The sequence below is a fragment of the Phyllostomus discolor genome, chromosome 12, assembly GCF_004126475.2.
Source record: "Phyllostomus discolor isolate MPI-MPIP mPhyDis1 chromosome 12, mPhyDis1.pri.v3, whole genome shotgun sequence".
NCBI classification, from domain to species: Eukaryota; Metazoa; Chordata; class Mammalia; order Chiroptera; family Phyllostomidae; genus Phyllostomus; species Phyllostomus discolor.
Window position 1 is genome coordinate 17,927,715 of NC_040914.2, and position 18,067 is coordinate 17,945,781.

Genomic DNA, 18,067 nt, shown 5'->3' on the forward strand with positions numbered 1-18,067 from the left:
CCCCCTCCGGGGGACCTGGCCTGCAACCCTGGCATGTGCCCTGACTGGGAATCGAACTGGCGACCCTTTGGTTCGAAGACTGGAGTTCAATCCACTGAGCCACACTGGCCAAGGCTGCCCTGTTTCTTTCTTCCTTCCCCTGCTGTTTTCTGTCTTCTTTTTACATGGCGGGCAGCCAGCATGAACTGTGAAGACCAGGCAACACCACAGAGAGGCCAGAACAAGACAGCAGAAGCCACCGTCCCTAACACCATGTGACTTACCTTTTTGGCCCCAGAATGCGTATGCCGGACTGTGCATGAGTGGTAAACAAGTCTCTATTTTAGCCGTCGTTATCGTGATTAATACCACACTCCCCCCACCTGCCACCAGTGTTGGCTGGACTTCCCAGATTCAGGAGCGGACGTGACTGACCTGGGGAAATGGGTCGGCTGAGGCCAGCAACACATTTTCTGGTTTCAGGTCGCAGTGGACGATGTTCTTGAAGTGCAGGTGTCTCAAAGCCACCAGGATCTGAGGAGGGGACATGGAGCCAGTCAGAAAGGTGTAAAGGGGTCTGCTCCAGGTTCTGCCTTCAGCAGCCAGCCCTCCAAACCCCGCCCATGCCCTTCTCTGCACCCTAAAGACGCCCTCGGGGCCAATGGAGGCATTGGAGCACCACAGAAAAATCTCAGAACCCCAGCTCTATGCCTGGGATAGGAATCGAACACATAATTCTGGAAAGGCTGAATTGGAGCAGTGGATTTGGGAAGACCTGGAGAACCTGTGGCATGCGGTAAGCTCTTGCTGAAAAAAGAGCTATGAAGCCCTAGACACGTGGCTCCATTGGTTGGAGCACCGTTTTGTAGATGAAAAGGTTGAGGGTTCGATCCCTTGTCCAGATGCATATGAGAGGCAATCAATCAATATTTCTCACATTGATGCCTCTCTCTCCCTCCCTCCCTCTCTCAGTCCCCCTTTTCTCTCTCTAAAAAAAAAATCAATAAACATATCCTCAGGTGAGAATTTTAAAAAAAAACAACTATTAGCCCTGGTTGGTGTGGCTCAGTGGATTGAGCGCTGGCCTGCGAAACAAAGGGTTGCCAGTACGATTCCCAGCCGGGGCACATGCCTGGGCTGCAGGGCCAGGTCCCCAGCAGGGGGTATGTATGAGGCAACCACACATCGATGTTTCTCTCCCTCTCTTTCCCCCTCCCTTCCCCTCTAAAAATAAATAAATAAATTTAAAATAAAAAAAAAAAACTATTAATATAGCAGTTGCTTTTTTTTAAAGATTTTATTTATTTATTTTTAGAGAGGGAAGGGAGGGAGATAGAGAGAGAGAAACATCAATGTGCGGTTGCTGGGGGTCATGACCTGCAACGCAGGCATGTACCCTGACTGGGAATCAAACCTGCGACACTTTGGTTTGCAGCCTGCATTCAATCCACTGAGCTACGCCAGCCAGGGCTAGCAGTTGCTTTTAAGGAGGTACCATTGTGTGACAATTTCTAAAAAGATTTTATTTATTTACTTTTAGAGAGAGGGAAAGGGAGGGAGAAAGAGAGGGAGAGAAACATCCACGTGTGAGAGAAACATGGATCAGCTGCCTCTCCTATGTGCCACCCCCAAATGGGGACAGTGCCCACAACCCAGGCATGTGTCCTGACTAGGCACTGAACAGGTGACCTTTTGCTTTGCAGTAGGATGTCCAACCAACTGAGCCACACTGGCTGTGACTCAATTTTTTTTAAAGATTTTATTTATTTATTTTTAGAGAGAGGGAAGGGAGGGAGAAAGAGAGAGAGAGAAACATCAATGTGTGGTTGCCTCTCACATGACCACCATTAGGGACCTGGCCCGAAACCCAGGCATGTGCCCTGACTGGCTGTGACTCAATGTTTTAAAAAATATTTTTTACACATTAAAAAGTCAATACAAAACAATACAAACAATACCGATACGACGTGTCACTTATCAGTGTAATACTCTTCAGAGTCATGGGGTATTCTAGGGCCAGTCTACCCTAGAGGAAAACCTGGTTCTACACCTACTAGTTTGTGGCCTTGAGCAAGTCACTTTACCTCTCTGGGTCTCAGTTTTCCCATCTGTGAAATGGGGTTGATGAGAGTAGCCATTCTCATGGGTTGCTGTGAGGCTTAAACAAGTAGATGCATATAAAGTGCTTAGGACAGCATCTGGCACAGAGCAAGCACTGTATGTTAGCTATTATTATTGTTGTTATTGTTTACCATTTTTGTGATGGCCTGTTGGTGAGCATATTTCTCTGTGTTTCAAATAAAGCCTCTCCTGCTGTTATTTGTTAATTCAATAGCATTCTACGACAGCAAAGTGAGCTGATATATTTTAAAAAATACACACACAAGCCCTTGCTGGCATAGCTCAGTGGATTGAGAGTGGGCTGCGAACCAAAGTGTCGCAGGTTCAATTCCCAGCCAGGGTACATGCCTGGGTTGCAGGCCATGACCCCCAGCAACTGCACATTGATGTTTCTCCCTCTCTCTCTCTCCCCCCCCTTCCTTCCTCTCTCTAAAAAAAAAACAAAACAAACAAACAAAAAAAAACAAAACACACACACACACAAAAACCTGATACTGCCCTGGCTGGTGTGGCTCAGTGGACTGAGCGTGGACTATGAACCAGAGGGTCACTGGTTCAATTCCCAGTTGTGGCACATGCCTGGGTTGCAGGCTGGGTCCCCGGTGGGGGCCACATGAGAGGCAATCACACACTGATGTTTCTCTCCCTCTCTTTCTCCCTCCCTTCTCTTCACTCTAAAAATAAATAAATAAAATCTTTAAAAAAAAAACTGATACCATCTGTAAGCATTTATCTGTAGGACCCACAATTTTCCCTGATTCTGTGAAACTCAAACAAAATACCAAATACACTGGAAGTAGAGAGATGTACGCATGAAGTTGCAATTTCTACTTTAGAATGTAAATGTTTGTCCTGGATGAAAATTGAGGACAAAAAAGCTATTTGAAAGCCACTGTGGAGGTCCAACATCCTCATTCTGCAGACAGGAAGACTGAGATCCCAGGATGCATTTAGACATCTGTTTGCTGACTCCCCGCTCCTAGTCAATGTGGTGAGTAAGGAGGGCGTGTTGGAAGCTGGAGAGATCCAGGTTCAAATCTCACTAGACCATGGCCTCTGTGATCTTGGGTGAGACCCAGGAACCTCCCCCCACCTCAGTTTCCTCACCTGTAAGATGGGGATTATAGTAATACCTACCTCAAAAGGAGGGTGTGAGGTCTAAACAAGTGAAGGGCTGAGCCTAGGACTTGGGGTGGGGCAGGCAAGAGGCAGAAAGCAGAAATCTGCAGAGAGAGAGAAAGAGAGAAAGAGAGAGCGGAGGGCAGGTGAAGAGAGAGGAGGAGACAGAGGACCAGAAAGAAAGAGAAACCGCCTGAGTTGCTGAAGGCAGGCAAGTTCCCCCTCCCGGCCTGAAGTCTGGATGAGCCTGCCTCGGTGGGCTTCTGTCCCCACCTACAAGCCAGCCTGACACAGCCCTGCAGCCTCGGGGAGTGAGGGTGCTGGGCCCGGATAAAGAAGCACACAGCACAGGGGACTTTGCCACCAACGGAGGTGTCCCAGGCTCAGGTGAGCGGCCAGCCCGATGGGAAGGCCTTTCTGGGAAGGCCATGAAACGCAGAAGCCACGAAAGGCAACATGTAATATTGTAAAAGTTACACACTCCGTGGCAAACGAAAGCCAGGCATGAAAGGAACAGGAAAACAAATCTGGAAGGCAAGCACCAAACACAGTGACAAGGGTCCAGTTGAGAAAAGGGAACGTAAAGCACAGGCCAATAAACAGGACGACAGGGTCAGGCTCGCCCATAATTTCCAAACTGCTAAACAAAGCCACATGAAGTGCTGTGTCCCCACCTAGAACACTGGCGTTTATTGTTTCCAGTTACTAAGGAGTCAGAAAAGAGACACCTTCAAACTCTGTTGGTCAGAGCACAGGTTGAAAGGGTTTTTCGAGAATAACTAGGCAACGCGTTTAAGGGAATCTGAAGCACATTTCCCTGGAGCCAGGAGTCCGCTATTTGAACGTATTCCACTGAAACTCTCCCACCAGGACCCGGTAACGGTCGTCCACAGATGCGTGTAGACTGTTGTTCACCAGAGTGGAAAAGTTAAAACCACCTCCACGCTCAACGGTTGGGGGATTTGGTGACATCCATCAGGAGACACAGTTCAGAAAAAGAGGTAGTTCTGCCGCTAACTGTGCACCGAAATAGAACGCAGTCATGCTCCACCTAACGACAGAGATGCGTCCTGAGAAACACGTCCTGAGAAACGCATTAGGTGTTGCCGTCACTGCGCAAACGCGGCACAGTGCACGCGCACAGACCTACATGCGACAGCCCCCGACACACTGACACTGTGTGGTGCAGCCTGTGGCTCCGGGGCCACAAACCTGGACAGCACGTCGCTGTCCCAAACAACATAAGATCAAATCCAACGCGAGACAGCGATGAGCTGAAAAGACGTGGTAAACGTGAGACGTAGGAGGCTGTTGCCAGTGTAACGCAACGTGCTGTTTTATAGCGCACTTTTTTTTACAAGTAGAAAGAGTACACTCTAAAATAATATAAAAACTGCAGCAAACACATAAAACTCAATAGTTGTCCATTGTCATTATTGTCTTACGTCCTGCATGCAATTGCACGTGCTGTACCTTTACATGACCAGCAACGTACAAACTCGTGGGTAACGCACTGCACGCCGTTACGGCGGCTACAGTGTTGCTAGGTGGTAGGAATTATTTGGCTCCATTGTAGAATATTATAATACTATCGTGTATAGATGGTTTACTGCTGACTCACATAGGGCGGCAGTGGGCGGCGGCGGGGGGGTGGGGGCGGGGAGGCGCACCTGGGTGATGAGGAACTTGGTGAGGCGCTCGGGCAGCCGGCCCTTCTCGCTGGAGAGGATCATCTCCAGCATGTCCCCATGCAGCTTCTCCATCACCACAAACACCTTCTCGGGCGTCTCGAACATGCACTCCAGGTTCACAATGCCCGGGTGCCGCAGACTCTGGGGTGGGGTGGGGCGGGGGACAGGTCAGGGCCCAGGTCACCCATGACCTTGGGGCCGCAGGGGGTAAGCCATGGGAGCAGGGGGACAACAAACAGGAGGAAGGATGTTCCCAACAGAGCAGCTTGTTCCCAGGGGGAAGGGAAGGGAATTCCCACAGGCTCAGGGAAAGCCACTGCCCTGTGCCTCCAGGTCCAGAAGATCTTCACACCATGAAACTCTGGTGAAGGCCCAGGGGTGTGGGGGGAGGGAGGCGGAGTGTGGAGAAATGGGAAGAATCTTTGTCTATCTGTCTTTTAAGTCTGTGCCTCCTCCCTCTTCCCCGAGTCCTGATCTGGGGGACCTGCGATCTCCTCCCACCCTCCAATGGCTGCCTAAGAGATCTTTCTAAAGCACACACCTGACTCCATCCCTTCCTTGCTAAAGGTCCTTCAGTGGCTCCCCAGTACCCTCAGGAGAAAGTCCACAGTGTGGGACCCCAGCTTCCTGCCTGGCCTCCCACCACCTAAACCATCTAATAACCCTGAACTCCTTCACGTTCCTGGAAGATGTGATGCTCCCTCTCACCTCCAGACCTTTGCACAGGCTGGTCCCTCCGCTCAGAACACCTTCTCCACCCCTTCAGTCTCAACATGCATAGTCCCTCCTCCAAGAAGCCTTCCCTGACTACCCCCAGCCTGGGTCGTGTGGCCCCTGAAAGAAGGAAGTGAAAGGGAAAGGCCCTTTCTGAATCGGGGGAGAGCTGGGCCACAGGCCCCGGCGGTCACCTGCAGAATGGCCACTTCGTTCCGGAGCTGGCTCTCCTGCTTGGTGGGGAAACGCAGCTTGTCGATGACCTTTACCGCCACATCCCGGCCCGTCTTCCGGTGCTTTCCTGGTCAGGGGTGGGGGGACAGTTGGGGGATGAGGGGAGCAGGACCTTTCAGTCCCAGCAGTGGGACTCCGCCCCCCACCCACAGAGACACGCCAGCATTGGGCGAAGGTGGACGGAAGGCCATCAGGGTGCTTCTGAGGTTCCCCTAGGAGAGATGTAAGGGGCAGGGGGCCCTGGGAATAAAAGTGGAACGAAGGAAGGTAAAGACAGAGCTCCAAGGAGGGGACCCTACTACATGGGGAACTAGATTTCAGACCAATCAGAATCTAGGCTCTAGCTCTGTAGCCAATCAGAACACAGAATTATCCTCCTGTTTCCACCGGGAGAAAGCCCATTGGCTTTTCTCAGTGAGAAAAGGAGTCCCTGAGACTTTCTGGCCCCAGGATCTAGCTTTCTACCCAACCAGAACAGGAGGTGACATGTGGCCAATCGGAAGGGAAGGTCTGGAGCCCAGAAACCTCTCTGGGCTAGGTCGGAAGTGTTCTTACCGCCATAGACCACTCCAAATTGCCCTGAGCCCAGCACCTCGTCCGGAAAGATCTGATAGACAGTGGCGATGTCCTGTAGAGTGGGACAGGGCAGGTCAGGGTGCACGTGGAGATGGGGGAGTTGGTCAAGGAGGCTGGGGAGGGCGGGAGAGTGTGGGAGGGGGAGGACATCCTTGGGGCCACCAGGTGGGGGCAAGGGTCTCACCACATTCTCTTGGATCTGACTGTTAGACACAGAGATGCTCAGAGAAGCTTGTCCTAGGGAGAGGGGAGAAGCGGAGGTGAGGGGACCCTGGACTCAGGACTGCGTTCATCTGTAACTCCAGAGGCAGCCTCTGGAGCCAGACCACCCGAGTCCGAAATGGGTATCCAAGGTACAACTTCAGACTACTAGCTTGTCCACTGTGAACCTTAGTTTTCTCATCTGGAGAATGGAAATAATACGGACCTCCCTCTCAGGGCCAGAGAGGTAGGTAAATGGGACGTGTTGAGCAGCTCAAGCAGTGACGTCACGAATGACTTCGCTGAGCATGTCACTCTGTCATCTCAACACCAACAAGGAGTGCAGATCCCATTTCATAGAGGAGGAAACTGAGGCTCAGGGGGAAAGTCCAAACTGCCTCTAGCATCTTCCCCTGAGCTTGCTCCTCGGCCAACTCAACCAGCACCAGACATTTCCAAAGTCCCGATCCTTCTTTCTACCACCTGAATGTCTCTTCCCACTCCACTCCAGACCTCCACCCTCAGCCTCTTCCCTCAGTGCCCTGCCCCAGTCCTGCTTTCTCTTAGTCACCCTCCACAGGGAAGCCAGAGGGATCTTCCTGAAGCACAAGCCTGACCCCGTCCATCCGCTGCTCAGAACCTGCCATGACTCCCCAGTGCCCTCGGGAGGAAGCCCATGCCCCTTCCATGGCCTATCAGGCAGGTTCCAGTCCCTCATCTACCTTTTGACTTGGAGCCCTACTATGCTGTCCTCTGTCCCCAACACATTGGCCTGCTCGCTGGGCCTCAATACAGCAAATTCTCTCGCCTCCGGGCCTTTGCACTTGCTGTTCCCTCTGCCAGGAATGTCTTCTTCCTCTCATTCTGGACTTAATTGAAAAATCCTCGCCCTGGCTGGCATAGCTCAGTGGATTGAGCACGGGCTGCGAACCAAAGTGTCGCAGGTTTGATTCCCAGTCAGGGCACATGCCTGGGTTGCAGGCCATGACCCCAAGCAACCGCACATTGATGTTTCTCTCTCTCTTTCTCCCTCCCTTCCCTCTCTAAAAATAAAAATAAATAAAATCTTAGAAAAAATCCTCCTTGTCTTTTGGTCTCAGCTTGAATGTAACTCCTGGGGACATGTCAGGTGACTAGCACATGTTCTACATCTCAGTTGTTAAAGTACCAGATGATACAAATAATGCTTGTCACCCACACTGGATTATAAGCTCCAGAAGACAGGGAACCTGGCACTCTCTGACCATCCTTTGCCTCAGCCTGACAGCATTTCCCATTTGCTTTCTCCTATTTCATTCCTCCTCAGCTTCCAGATCTCAACTCAGACGTTGCCTCCTCCAGGAAGCCCTCCTAGATACTCAATCTGGGCCAGGCACCTCTTCTGTCCTTCTCCAACCCTCTGGTTTCCACATCCCAGCCCTGCTGCTCACTATGAGGCATCATATATAAAGATAGCTCCCCCTCCCCCGCTGGACTGTGAGCCCCGTGAGGGTGGGTCTTGGGCTGTGTTGGTCACAGCTGTGTCCCCAGCACTATTCAGCAGAGGTCAGACACAGAGGAAGCATTCAGTAAATGCATGAATTAAAGAGTCTACACTCACAACTTGGAGAAGTCGCCACCACCCAGACAAAACTCAGAAAGGGAAAGTGACATGCCCAAGGCCACACATCAAGTCCAGGGCTTAACAGAGATTTGGACCCAGGCCTGCTGAGTTTGGAAGCCACATTCACCACGGTGCCATTCCCCCGCTTCCCTGGGATCCTCCCAGCCCCACCCTCTCAGGAACCCAGGCTGGGGACTCACTGTGGGGCGTGTGGCCCGGGGCGCTGGGTGCGTCCTGGAGGATGACGGGCATCAGGGCCTGGCGGATGGCCGTTTCCCAGGCCCGGGCGGCCTCAGCCCCCTGTCCACTGGGCCCCCCAGGGGCCCCGCCAGGCGTCTCGCCCACGAAGTAGGTGGCGTTGGCAGTGACGATCTCGAAGCAGTGTGGGTTGGTGCCCGGGGGCACAAGGCTGAAGTTGTGGGCAGGCTCCACGGTGAGGATTTCTGACAGTGGAATTTCCTGGCAGGACACAGAGCCAGCATAGGTGAGGACACCAGGCAGACCCCAGCACCCCCCTTACTCTGAAGAGCATGCAGAGCCCAGTGTCAGCGGGGAGATGGTTTGCATGGAGTGGTCAGGAAAGGCCTCCTGGCGGAACTTACATTGAGGCAGAGGCCAGAAAGGTAAGAGGAAGCCAGCTGGTGGAGAAATGGTGGGAACAGCATGTGCAAAGGCCCTGAGGTGGGAAAGGCTTGTGTTCAAGGGACATGCCATCTTCCCAGCACATGGATGGTGCCTGGCACACAGTCGGTATCCACACATGATAAATAAATGAAAGAAATGAGGCTAGGGCCAGGCCACACAGGGCCTCACGGGCCCTAGGGAGGAGCCTAGGCTCTGTCTCCAGGGCCCTGGGGAGCCATGGAGGGGTTTAGAGCAAGGGAGGGGCAGGTCTCTCTGGCTGTGCGTCAAGAACGGATGGGAGAGAACGGGACTGAGACAGGAGGCCAGGAAGGAGGCTGACAGACTCTGGGCAGGAGAGAAAGTGCAGGGCCTTTGGGGAGGGAAAAGGGTCTGCTTTGAAAAATCTTGAAAGAGAAAGGAAGGAAGAAGAAAAGAACAGAAGAGTAACAAAAGAGAGACAGACTTATGTAACCAGTAAAACCAGGAGCAGAGCTGTGGCAGGTGTAACTAAGTGGACTGAGCGCCAGCCTACTAACCAAAAGGTTACCAGTTTGAGTCCCAGTCAGGGCACATGCCTGGGTTGTGGGCCATGCCCCCAGTAGGGAGCGCATGAGAAGCAAGCACACATCGATGTTTCTTTCCCTCTCTTTCTCCTTCCCTTCCTCTCTCTCTAAAAGTAAATAAGTAAAATAATAATAATAATAAAAACCCAGGAGCAGAGAGGTGACAAGGGCAGGGAGATGCATTATAGACAGTCGAGGCGGCATTTCAGAGGCGTGGACAGCACTCGGATGGCAGGATTTGAGCAAGGTGGCGAGGGTGGGAAGGGCCCGACATGGGCAGCGTGAGGAAGGTGCTCTGGACAGGTGACAGTGGCACCTGGCCTTCGCTTAAGGCCAGTGGGCACCATCAGATGGTTCCAACGGTTTCACCGACTGCTCTGGCTGCCGTGTGGGAGGAGACTATGGGGTTAAGGGCAGAAGCAGGGGGCCGGGGAGAAGATTCCTATAGCCATCTGTGGGAGGCTGGCTGGGATGCAGTGGCAACCTGGGAGGTGGTAATGAATCCAAATAAATAATTCCATAAATTAATTGTAAAGTAGTAATGATAACAAGGTTATAACTCCTGGGAACTCAGTGTGTGCCTGCCCCTAAGCTAATAGCTTCAGGTAGATTATCTCTGAATTCTGGCTGCAGCCCTGAGGTGACAGCTACTCTCTGAGGCCTTTTACAGGTGAGAGCAGACAGGTGAGCTAAGTCACCCTGGGTCCCTCATCTGGAAAGTGACAGGTTGGGATCAAACACATGAGCTGGGTGGCACCTGCCGATGGTCTGTACGTGGGCAAGCAGTGAGTGGGGAGAGGGTGTGATTCGTGGGCATCAGGCTGGAGCAACTGGGAGAGGAATAAAGAAGCCAGTGGGCAAGGAGGGAAGGTCTGAGGGAGCTGGGAGCCAAAGACCCACCTTGTAGTATCTGTTGGTTGTGTTGTTCTGGAAGAGCGTGATGCACTTACAGTCCAGGCGCCAATAGTGCCGCTTCCTCTGTTGGGAGGGGCGTTGGAGAGGTGAGGTCGTCTCCTGCTGCTTGGGGTGCCAGCCCTCTCCACCAACCGAAACCCGCCGCTAACTTTAGCTCCGCCCCACGGGCTCCGCCCACCCCTGAACTTGCCCTCAGCCAGCCTTTCTTAACTCCTGCCCCACCCCTCATCCCAGCTCTAACTGGCCTCAAACACATCAGCACCTTCCCCATCCAGTCCCACCTCCTCAAACAGATCCTGCCGCGCCCCAAATGGCCCCATACGGCCCACTCACCAGCGTGTCCTTGTTGCTGTAATGAACCACCCAACCTTCGTGCAGTGTGGTGCTGGATTTCCGTGTCGTGTGTCGCACTGACTGCACCACCCTCATTAGGGGGATGTACCCTAGGGAGCTGAGGAGCAGAGAAGACAGGGCGAGAGGTTACTACAAGCAGAAAAGAACCAGAGGGCCTGGGGCGGTAGGGGGCATCTCTGGGTAGCCTGGCAGTTGTGTTTTGGGGCACTTCCCCCCACCCCCCGTTTTATGATGAGGGAGGGGACTCTTGTTGAAAGGCTGGGTTCCAAAGTCAGGCTGCCTGGCAAATTACCCAGCCTCTTTGTGCCTCAGTTTCCTTACCCAAAGGTGTTGCTGTAAAGAGTGAAAATCCTTCTAAGGAGCTTAGCAGTGCTGGGCGCACAGCGGGCTGCTACTGTGTTCTAATGACTACTGAGCCCAGTGACTGTGCAGCCAGGGGGTGACACTGGGCAAGTGACTCAACCTCTCTGATGAGGGCACTGGGGATCAGAGAGGTTAATCTCTTGCCTAAGGCCACACAGTCCTGGCTCCAGAGTCCATGTTCTTACTCACACTGTACTGTCAGTCTGCACTGCAGACTGTTTCTGGAAGGACCCACGAGAAACGTGTCCTACCAGCAACCTCCAGGGAGAGGAGCTGGGCAGCTGGGAGGCAGGAAGCGGGAGGATTTGAATGGCTGTATTACCAGTACCCCCCAAATATAATGTAAATTAAAATACGCTTCTCAGAAAACTTTAAAAATGTAAATCAAGCCCTGGCTAGTGTGTCTCAGTGGATTGAGCCAAGGGTTGCCAGTTCAATTTCTAGTTAGGGCACATGCCTGGGTTTCCGGCCAGGTCCCCAGTAGGGGGGGCGTGTGAGAGGAAACCACACATTGATGTTTCTCTCCCTCTCTCTCCCTCCCTTCTCCCCTCTCTAAAAATAATAAATAAATAAAATCTTTTAAAAAATGTAAATCAAGGGGAAAAAGGCAAAGTTGAAAAATAAAGTATGGGTGCTTAAGATTTGCCTCAGGAACCTGGGAAATTTTCAAGTAGAGGGTATTGTCAATCATTGTAGAGGGGGCAGGGCATCCCAGGGGGCACCCTGGGTACCTCTGAGCCTTGTCCCCCTCCGCTTCCTCCTCCTCACTGGCACGGAGGGCATTTTCCGAGTGGGAGCCTGGGATGATACCCGAGTCATCTGACTCGTCCATGAGGGTGCTCTTGTCAGCCTCGCTGAAATCGGCAGCCTCCTCCATCGGCACGTCTGAAGTGGGAGGACAGGGCATCAGAGTGGCCTCCACCCAGTCTGCCCCCCCACCCCCGCCCCGCTCCTTCCAGCTCAGCCCACAGCTCTTACCTCCATTGATGAGCACCTCTCCCAAACAGTCATTAGGGACGCGAGTGGCGCAGCGCTTGTGGCAGTTAAACTTGCAGTCTGGGGGGAGGACAGGGAATAGGGACAGAGGAGGTGGGGGAAAGAGAGGCCACCTGTAAGGGCTGAATCTTGAGCCCCGACCACCAGGTTGGAAAGACCCTGCTCTTGCAGTCTGGCGCAGGAAACCAGCCTGGCGCTTCCAAGGCTCGCCCCTTTGGAGCCCGTTTCCAGGGTGTGGAGAGACATCATTGAATAGGAGAGCCAGATTTAGTGCCTGCGGCTGTAAAGCCCTATGATACTAAGCGTCTGAAGTTCAATGGAAATATCCATTACCCCAGACTTCTAGAAGGTAACAGGGTCTAACATGCCAGGATTCTAAACTTTGAAGACTTGAGAGCAGGGCTTCTCAACCTTTGGCACTATGGACACCTTGGGCTGGCTAACTCCTTGTCGTGGGCGCTGTTCTGTCCAGCACGGGGTGTTTGGCAGCATCCCTGACTTCCAGCCACTAGATGCACCATCCCCGTGTGATAAACAAAATGTCTCCCAACGTCCTCTGGGGGGCCAAATTCACCCTGGTTGAGAATCATCACTCTAGAGTGTGATTATTATAAGGTTCTAGGATTATCATAAGATTCTAGAATTTTATGTGAACCTGTTCTTCTCAGGTTCTATGAGTCTAGATTTCTAAGTCTCCAAAGTTCAATGTCCAAGCTTCTAGAATTCTAGACACATCTGATTCTACGGTTCTATGATTCTAGACTAAGGGTCCTTGGTGTCCAAGGCTTTATGGTTTTATATATCTAAACCCCAGACTTTGGTGACTTGAGCCCTACCATGCTGAATTTCTAGATCTCCAGAAGCTGAACATGCAAAGGTTCTAAGATTTGGTACATCTAAGATTCTAGAACTTAATGTTACTATTGTTCTTTAGCTGTAGACATCTATAAATCTAGAATGATTGTGCCAATAAATTTTAGAATTGGGTGGCTTTAAGTTTTTACCCATCTAGACTTGTGGTATTCTAGAATTTGATCATTCAACATCCTGCATTTCTAGATTTCTAGAACTGAGGTCCCATGGTTCCAAGGTTCCACATTTCTACGACTCAAATTTGATACTTCTAGGTTCCTATTATTCTCAAATCCTGTGGTTCTCAAATTACAATATCTTGAGAATCTACAATTTGGTAGTTCTAAGATTTACGAGTCTAAAGTTCTGTGGTTCTTTTAGTCGAATCCCATGATCCAGAATTCTTGAACCCGATGTTTTTAAGGTTCTCTGATTCTAGAATCCTTAAGTTCCACAGTTTTAGAATTCCATGCTGTCTTATCAGTCTAGATTTCTAAGGCTCTAGGATTCCCAGGTTCTGGAGTTCCAGAATTACAGGAGTTCTAGAACACCAGGATTCATGGCACAGCCCTTATAAGGCCCGGTGCTGTTAAGATTGGAATACGAGATTCTTGCGTTCTGCCACAAGCCCAGCTGAGATCTGAAGCGTCTGAGTGTGTATACATGGGGGGTTGGGGTTCCTGACCCTGTCTGTTCCCCCCATCCTCCCAAACCACTGACCTTTGCACTGCAGGCCCTGGCGGAAGAGGCCCTTCAGAAGTTTCTTACAAGCCTGGCAGACGGTGGGCCGTGTGTAACTGTGGATGAGGAAGGTATGTGGCACCTTGACCTTGGAGAGCAGCATCTTGTCCAGCTCGATGGGGCGACCCGTGTAGGATGAGGCAGAGGATGAGGAGGAGGAGGACGGGGGACGGCGAGGCAGGAGCTCAGTCGTGCTGCGGCTCTGTCGGGCAGCAAGAGTGGGAAGGACACATCAGCACATTGCCCCACGCCTGGGCCTCATCAGCCCCCACCCGACGACCTGCCCACTCCCCAGCCCCTCACCAACTCATCAGCCGTGCAGGGCAGGGAGTCCGAGGTACTGAGGCGCACGGAATGACCACTGGCCAGAGATGTGGAGGACAGGCGCCGCTTGCGGGCCCCGCTGCAATTGTTGGGGATGCTGAAGGCGCAGCGCTTGTGGTAGTTCAGTCCGCAGCCTGCAGGGGGCGCCAGACGGTCAAAGAAACAGCCTCCTCTGCCCTGGGTTCCACCCTCTTCTTTTTTCCTGCAGATCTGGAGTACTGCAGATCCCTGAGGATACCTCTTAGTGTGTAATTAAAGTCTATGGAAACCTACTAAAACCTAATTCAGGCAGAACTGCTTATGGCCCAGAAATGAAGGTTGGGCCACCCCACCAGGTGAAGCACCATGAGCGCATGAGGCGCTTGCTGAGGGCAAAGGGAAATCAGGTTGGCGAGTGGAAGAAGGGAGCTACCACTGTGTGACGGGCTGCAGAAACAAAGACTATAATCGCTAGGAGTAGTTCTTCCTTATTTTATGAGTATGTATGTGTATACCAAACTACTGTTTTCTTCCCTCACTGAACATAAGATATTGTGTCGTTCTCTGGGGAAAGAAAGGGTTCGCATGCTTCGGGTTATACTCAGGATGGTTGTATCGTACCAGGTGGGAGCGTGACGTTGTTACTGTTTTTTCTTTTCTTTAAAAATCCTCATCCATGACAGAATCAGACTTGGCTTATGGTTTCCACTGGGCTTCCTGAGTCCTCACTCCAATCCATCTCCGGTGCTTCCAAATGATTCTGGGATTGCTGACTGGTCTGAAGGATGTTCCTCCAGCCACTGGAGGTTTCTTTCAGAATGCTTTGTGAAGCCTGTCTTCTGGTAGGTAGCCTGCTAGAGACTTTGCAGCTCAGTAATTCTCCATCACAGCCACTGTGTTGGGTGTGCGATGTCACACTGCAGAGGCACACCAACGCTGTCAGTGACACGAGGACAGCAAATAGCCATGGCCTTGGACTACTGGAACCACTTCCAGCCTTGGCCTTTCATGCACTTCACGGAATCTCAAAATCTCACCTGTGATTCCCAGGTGAATACCAAGGTAGAGTCAGACCCCCACAGGAAGGTGTCAGTGGCATTAAGTACAGCCACTTGGGCGTCTTTTGGAAGAGGTGAACTTGGACCACCATCTGTGAAGCGGAGCCAGGGCCGCCCATTAGAATCTGATGACACCAGAGTTGCGCCATGACGAAGGTTACATACACTGAGACATCAAGAGTTGGATGTGGTCCTGGCCCAGTAGCTCAGTTGGTTGGAATGTCATCCTGCACACCAAAAGGTTGCAGGTTTGATCCCCAGCTGGGGTGCGTATGGGAGGCAACAGATCAATGTTTCTCTTTCTCTCTTCCTCTCTCTTTCTCTGAGATCAACAAACATATCTTCGGTAAGGATTAAAAAGAAAAGAGCTGGATATGATGTATGCATGATGGCAATACTGATAGCAGCTTTCAGTGCACCAAATCAGTTTTCTGCAGGCCTGGTACGGCTACTATCCCGCATCCCTAACTAATGCTGCAATATATTCAGGGCTACGTGGTAACCATCACAATCGATGAGGAAGGTCATCTGGGGCACAGGCTGTCAAAGACTCTGGATTCCCATATGGGCGTGACCACCATGAAGCCAGCACACTGAACCAGGGAGGTGCAGACTGTCACTGCAGAAGGGAGTCGTGGGCCTCAGCGGCAGGCAGGTGGCACCTCATTCAGGAGCATCACAGATGGAAGGGACCTGCTGATCCTGACGCTTGGGCTTAACCTTGAGACGCCTTGGCTAAAGAACACAACGTGTTCTTTATTTTTTTTCAAGTATAGTTTAAGGACATGTGTATGGGTACTTGCTGTAGACTGAAAATCTGTGTTTCTCCACCCCAAGTGTATACGTCGAAGCCCTAACCTGCAGTGTATTTGGAGACGGGGCCTTTAGGGAAGTAAAAGAAGTTAATTGGGGTCATTAGGGTAGGGCCCTGATCCAAGGAGTCTGGGGTCCTTAAAGAGGAGATGCTTCAGAAGTCATGCTCTTCACCCGCTATGTGGGCACACGTGACATGGTGGTCATCTGCAGGCTAGGAAGAGGGTTCTCCCCAGGAACCAACCCTGTAGGAACCTTGACCTTCAACTGTCCAGCCTCTGGAACTGTGAGGAATAAATGTCTGTTGTTTAAGCCACCCCACCCGAGGTATTTTGTTATGGCCGCCTGAGCAGGCTAGGGTGGCCAGCTGACAAGGGGTGGACTCCGACGGTCAGCTCTCTGTCAGCTCGGCCAAGGTGGCATCCCCAGGTATTCAAACACTAATCCAAGGGTTGCTCAATAGGTATTTTGTAGATGTGATTCAAGTCCACAACCAGCTGACTTTCAATGAGAAAGATTATCCTAGAAATCTGGGCGGGCCTGTTTCCATCCCGTTGAAAGGTCTAAAAAGCAGAGCTGAGACTCCCAGATGAGGAAGTTCTGTCTGTGGATAGCAGCTCCAGCTCCTGCCTGAGAGTTCCAGCCTGCCCTTGCTGACCAGCTGCCTGGGGGACTAGGAGTTGGCTAGCCAGCCCCCACAATCCTGTTAACCAATTCCTTCCAAAAATCCCTTAATATATACCCACTACTGGCTGTTTTCTGGTTGATCCCTCTTCCCAGTGAACACTCCTTTTCTTCCCCCAAGCTCTGCCCCTTACCTCTTCCTCAGAGCTCCACCTTCCAGGCTCCACCCCTGGACTCCAGGAGCTGAGCCCCATTCTCGACACAAGCACCGCCTCTTGGCCCCACCTCCAACTCCTCCCCCAAAATCTGCCTCTGGGTTCTCACCTCTTCCTCCAAGTCCTGCCTCCTAGATTCCGCCTCCTGGCCCCTGAGCTCCACCCAAGGCCCCACCTCCAGCCCTTCACCTCTCACCATCACACTTGAGGCCCTGGCGCACCAGACCGAAGAGCATCTCCCCGCAGTGGTCGCAGAACGCAGGCGCTCGGTAGGAATGCACGGTGAGTGCGTGCGGGCGGATCTGGAAGTCCTCGAAGGTGGCCGAAGCTGCAGGCAGTAGGGAGAGGTGGATGATTGAGCTGGGGACAGCAGAGGCTATTCCAGACTCTACGTTCCCGGGTTTCTTACAATCCTCCCAGTTGCAAGGTTTCACTGTTCCTTCCTTCATTCATTTACTCCCATATTACATTCTACCTGGATTCAAGCCCCAGCTCCACCACTGTGTAAAACACCTATGTGACTGGGAGGAGGGAGAGGGGGTAACTGTTGAATGGGTATAGCGTTCCAGTTCTGCAAGATGAAAACAGTTCTGGGGATTGGTTGCACAATAACATGAATGTAATTAACACTACTGAACAGCTGACTTAAAATGGTTTTGATGGTACATTTTACTTTATGTATATTTAACCATTAAATTTTTTTCAAGATTTTATTTATTCATTTTTAGAGAGATGGGAAGGGAGGGAGAAAGAAAGGGAGAGAAACATGTGCGAGAGAAACACCCGTCGGTTGCCTCTCACACACCCCCAGCTGGGGACCTGGCCCACACCCCAGGCATGTGCCCTGACCCGGAATCAAACTTGCAACCTTCCAGTTTGCAGTCTGGCGCTCAATCCACTGAGCCATACCAGTCAGGGCACAATTAAAATTTTTTCAATGAAAAAATAGAGATGCTGGGTCCCACCCTCAGAGTTTCGAATCTACTTGATCTAGGGTAGAGCTTGAGCATCAAGAGGAAAAAGTGAAACATCTATGTACCTCAGTTTTTTCATCTTTAAAATGGAAATCCAATAAAGATTTATTGAACAGTTCTAAGGGGGAGGAACAGCACATAGAATAAAACAAAACAAACAAAATCCCTGCCTCGCCTCCAGTGAGGGAGGCAGATAAAGTGAATAAGATAAATATTCTCATTTAACAATCACCCAATCTAGCAGCTACTCTGTGCCAGGCTCTGCTCTAGGTACCTTTAAAAACTAACGAATTTAGATTTCCGGTCAAGATGGAGGCATAGGTATACATGCTGCTCCTTCTCATGAAACCACAAAGGGAATTACAACTAAATCTCAAAACAAGTAACAACCAGAATGGTCAGAAAATCAAGCTGTATGGAAGTCCCACAACCAA

At 51.4% G+C, this 18,067-nt stretch overlaps 1 protein-coding gene across 2 annotated transcripts in view; it reads right to left on the reverse strand.

Moving 5' to 3' along the window:
• PRKD2 (protein kinase D2) overlaps positions 1 to 18,067 on the reverse strand; it is a 31,267-nt gene that overhangs the window by 5,762 nt on the left and 7,438 nt on the right. For both annotated transcript variants that reach the window (XM_028530121.2, XM_036012454.1), the window contains exons 4-16: positions 16,856 to 16,987; positions 13,950 to 14,104; positions 13,626 to 13,848; positions 12,036 to 12,113; positions 11,789 to 11,942; positions 10,674 to 10,791; positions 10,326 to 10,403; positions 8,439 to 8,697; positions 6,619 to 6,671; positions 6,414 to 6,486; positions 5,819 to 5,925; positions 4,890 to 5,051; positions 415 to 513 (exon numbers count right to left, since the gene is read on the reverse strand). In XM_028530121.2, coding sequence (XP_028385922.1) covers positions 415 to 513; positions 4,890 to 5,051; positions 5,819 to 5,925; positions 6,414 to 6,486; positions 6,619 to 6,671; positions 8,439 to 8,697; positions 10,326 to 10,403; positions 10,674 to 10,791; positions 11,789 to 11,942; positions 12,036 to 12,113; positions 13,626 to 13,848; positions 13,950 to 14,104; positions 16,856 to 16,987 — 1,691 coding nt within the window. The remainder of the gene's footprint in view (positions 1 to 414; positions 514 to 4,889; positions 5,052 to 5,818; positions 5,926 to 6,413; positions 6,487 to 6,618; positions 6,672 to 8,438; positions 8,698 to 10,325; positions 10,404 to 10,673; positions 10,792 to 11,788; positions 11,943 to 12,035; positions 12,114 to 13,625; positions 13,849 to 13,949; positions 14,105 to 16,855; positions 16,988 to 18,067) is intronic.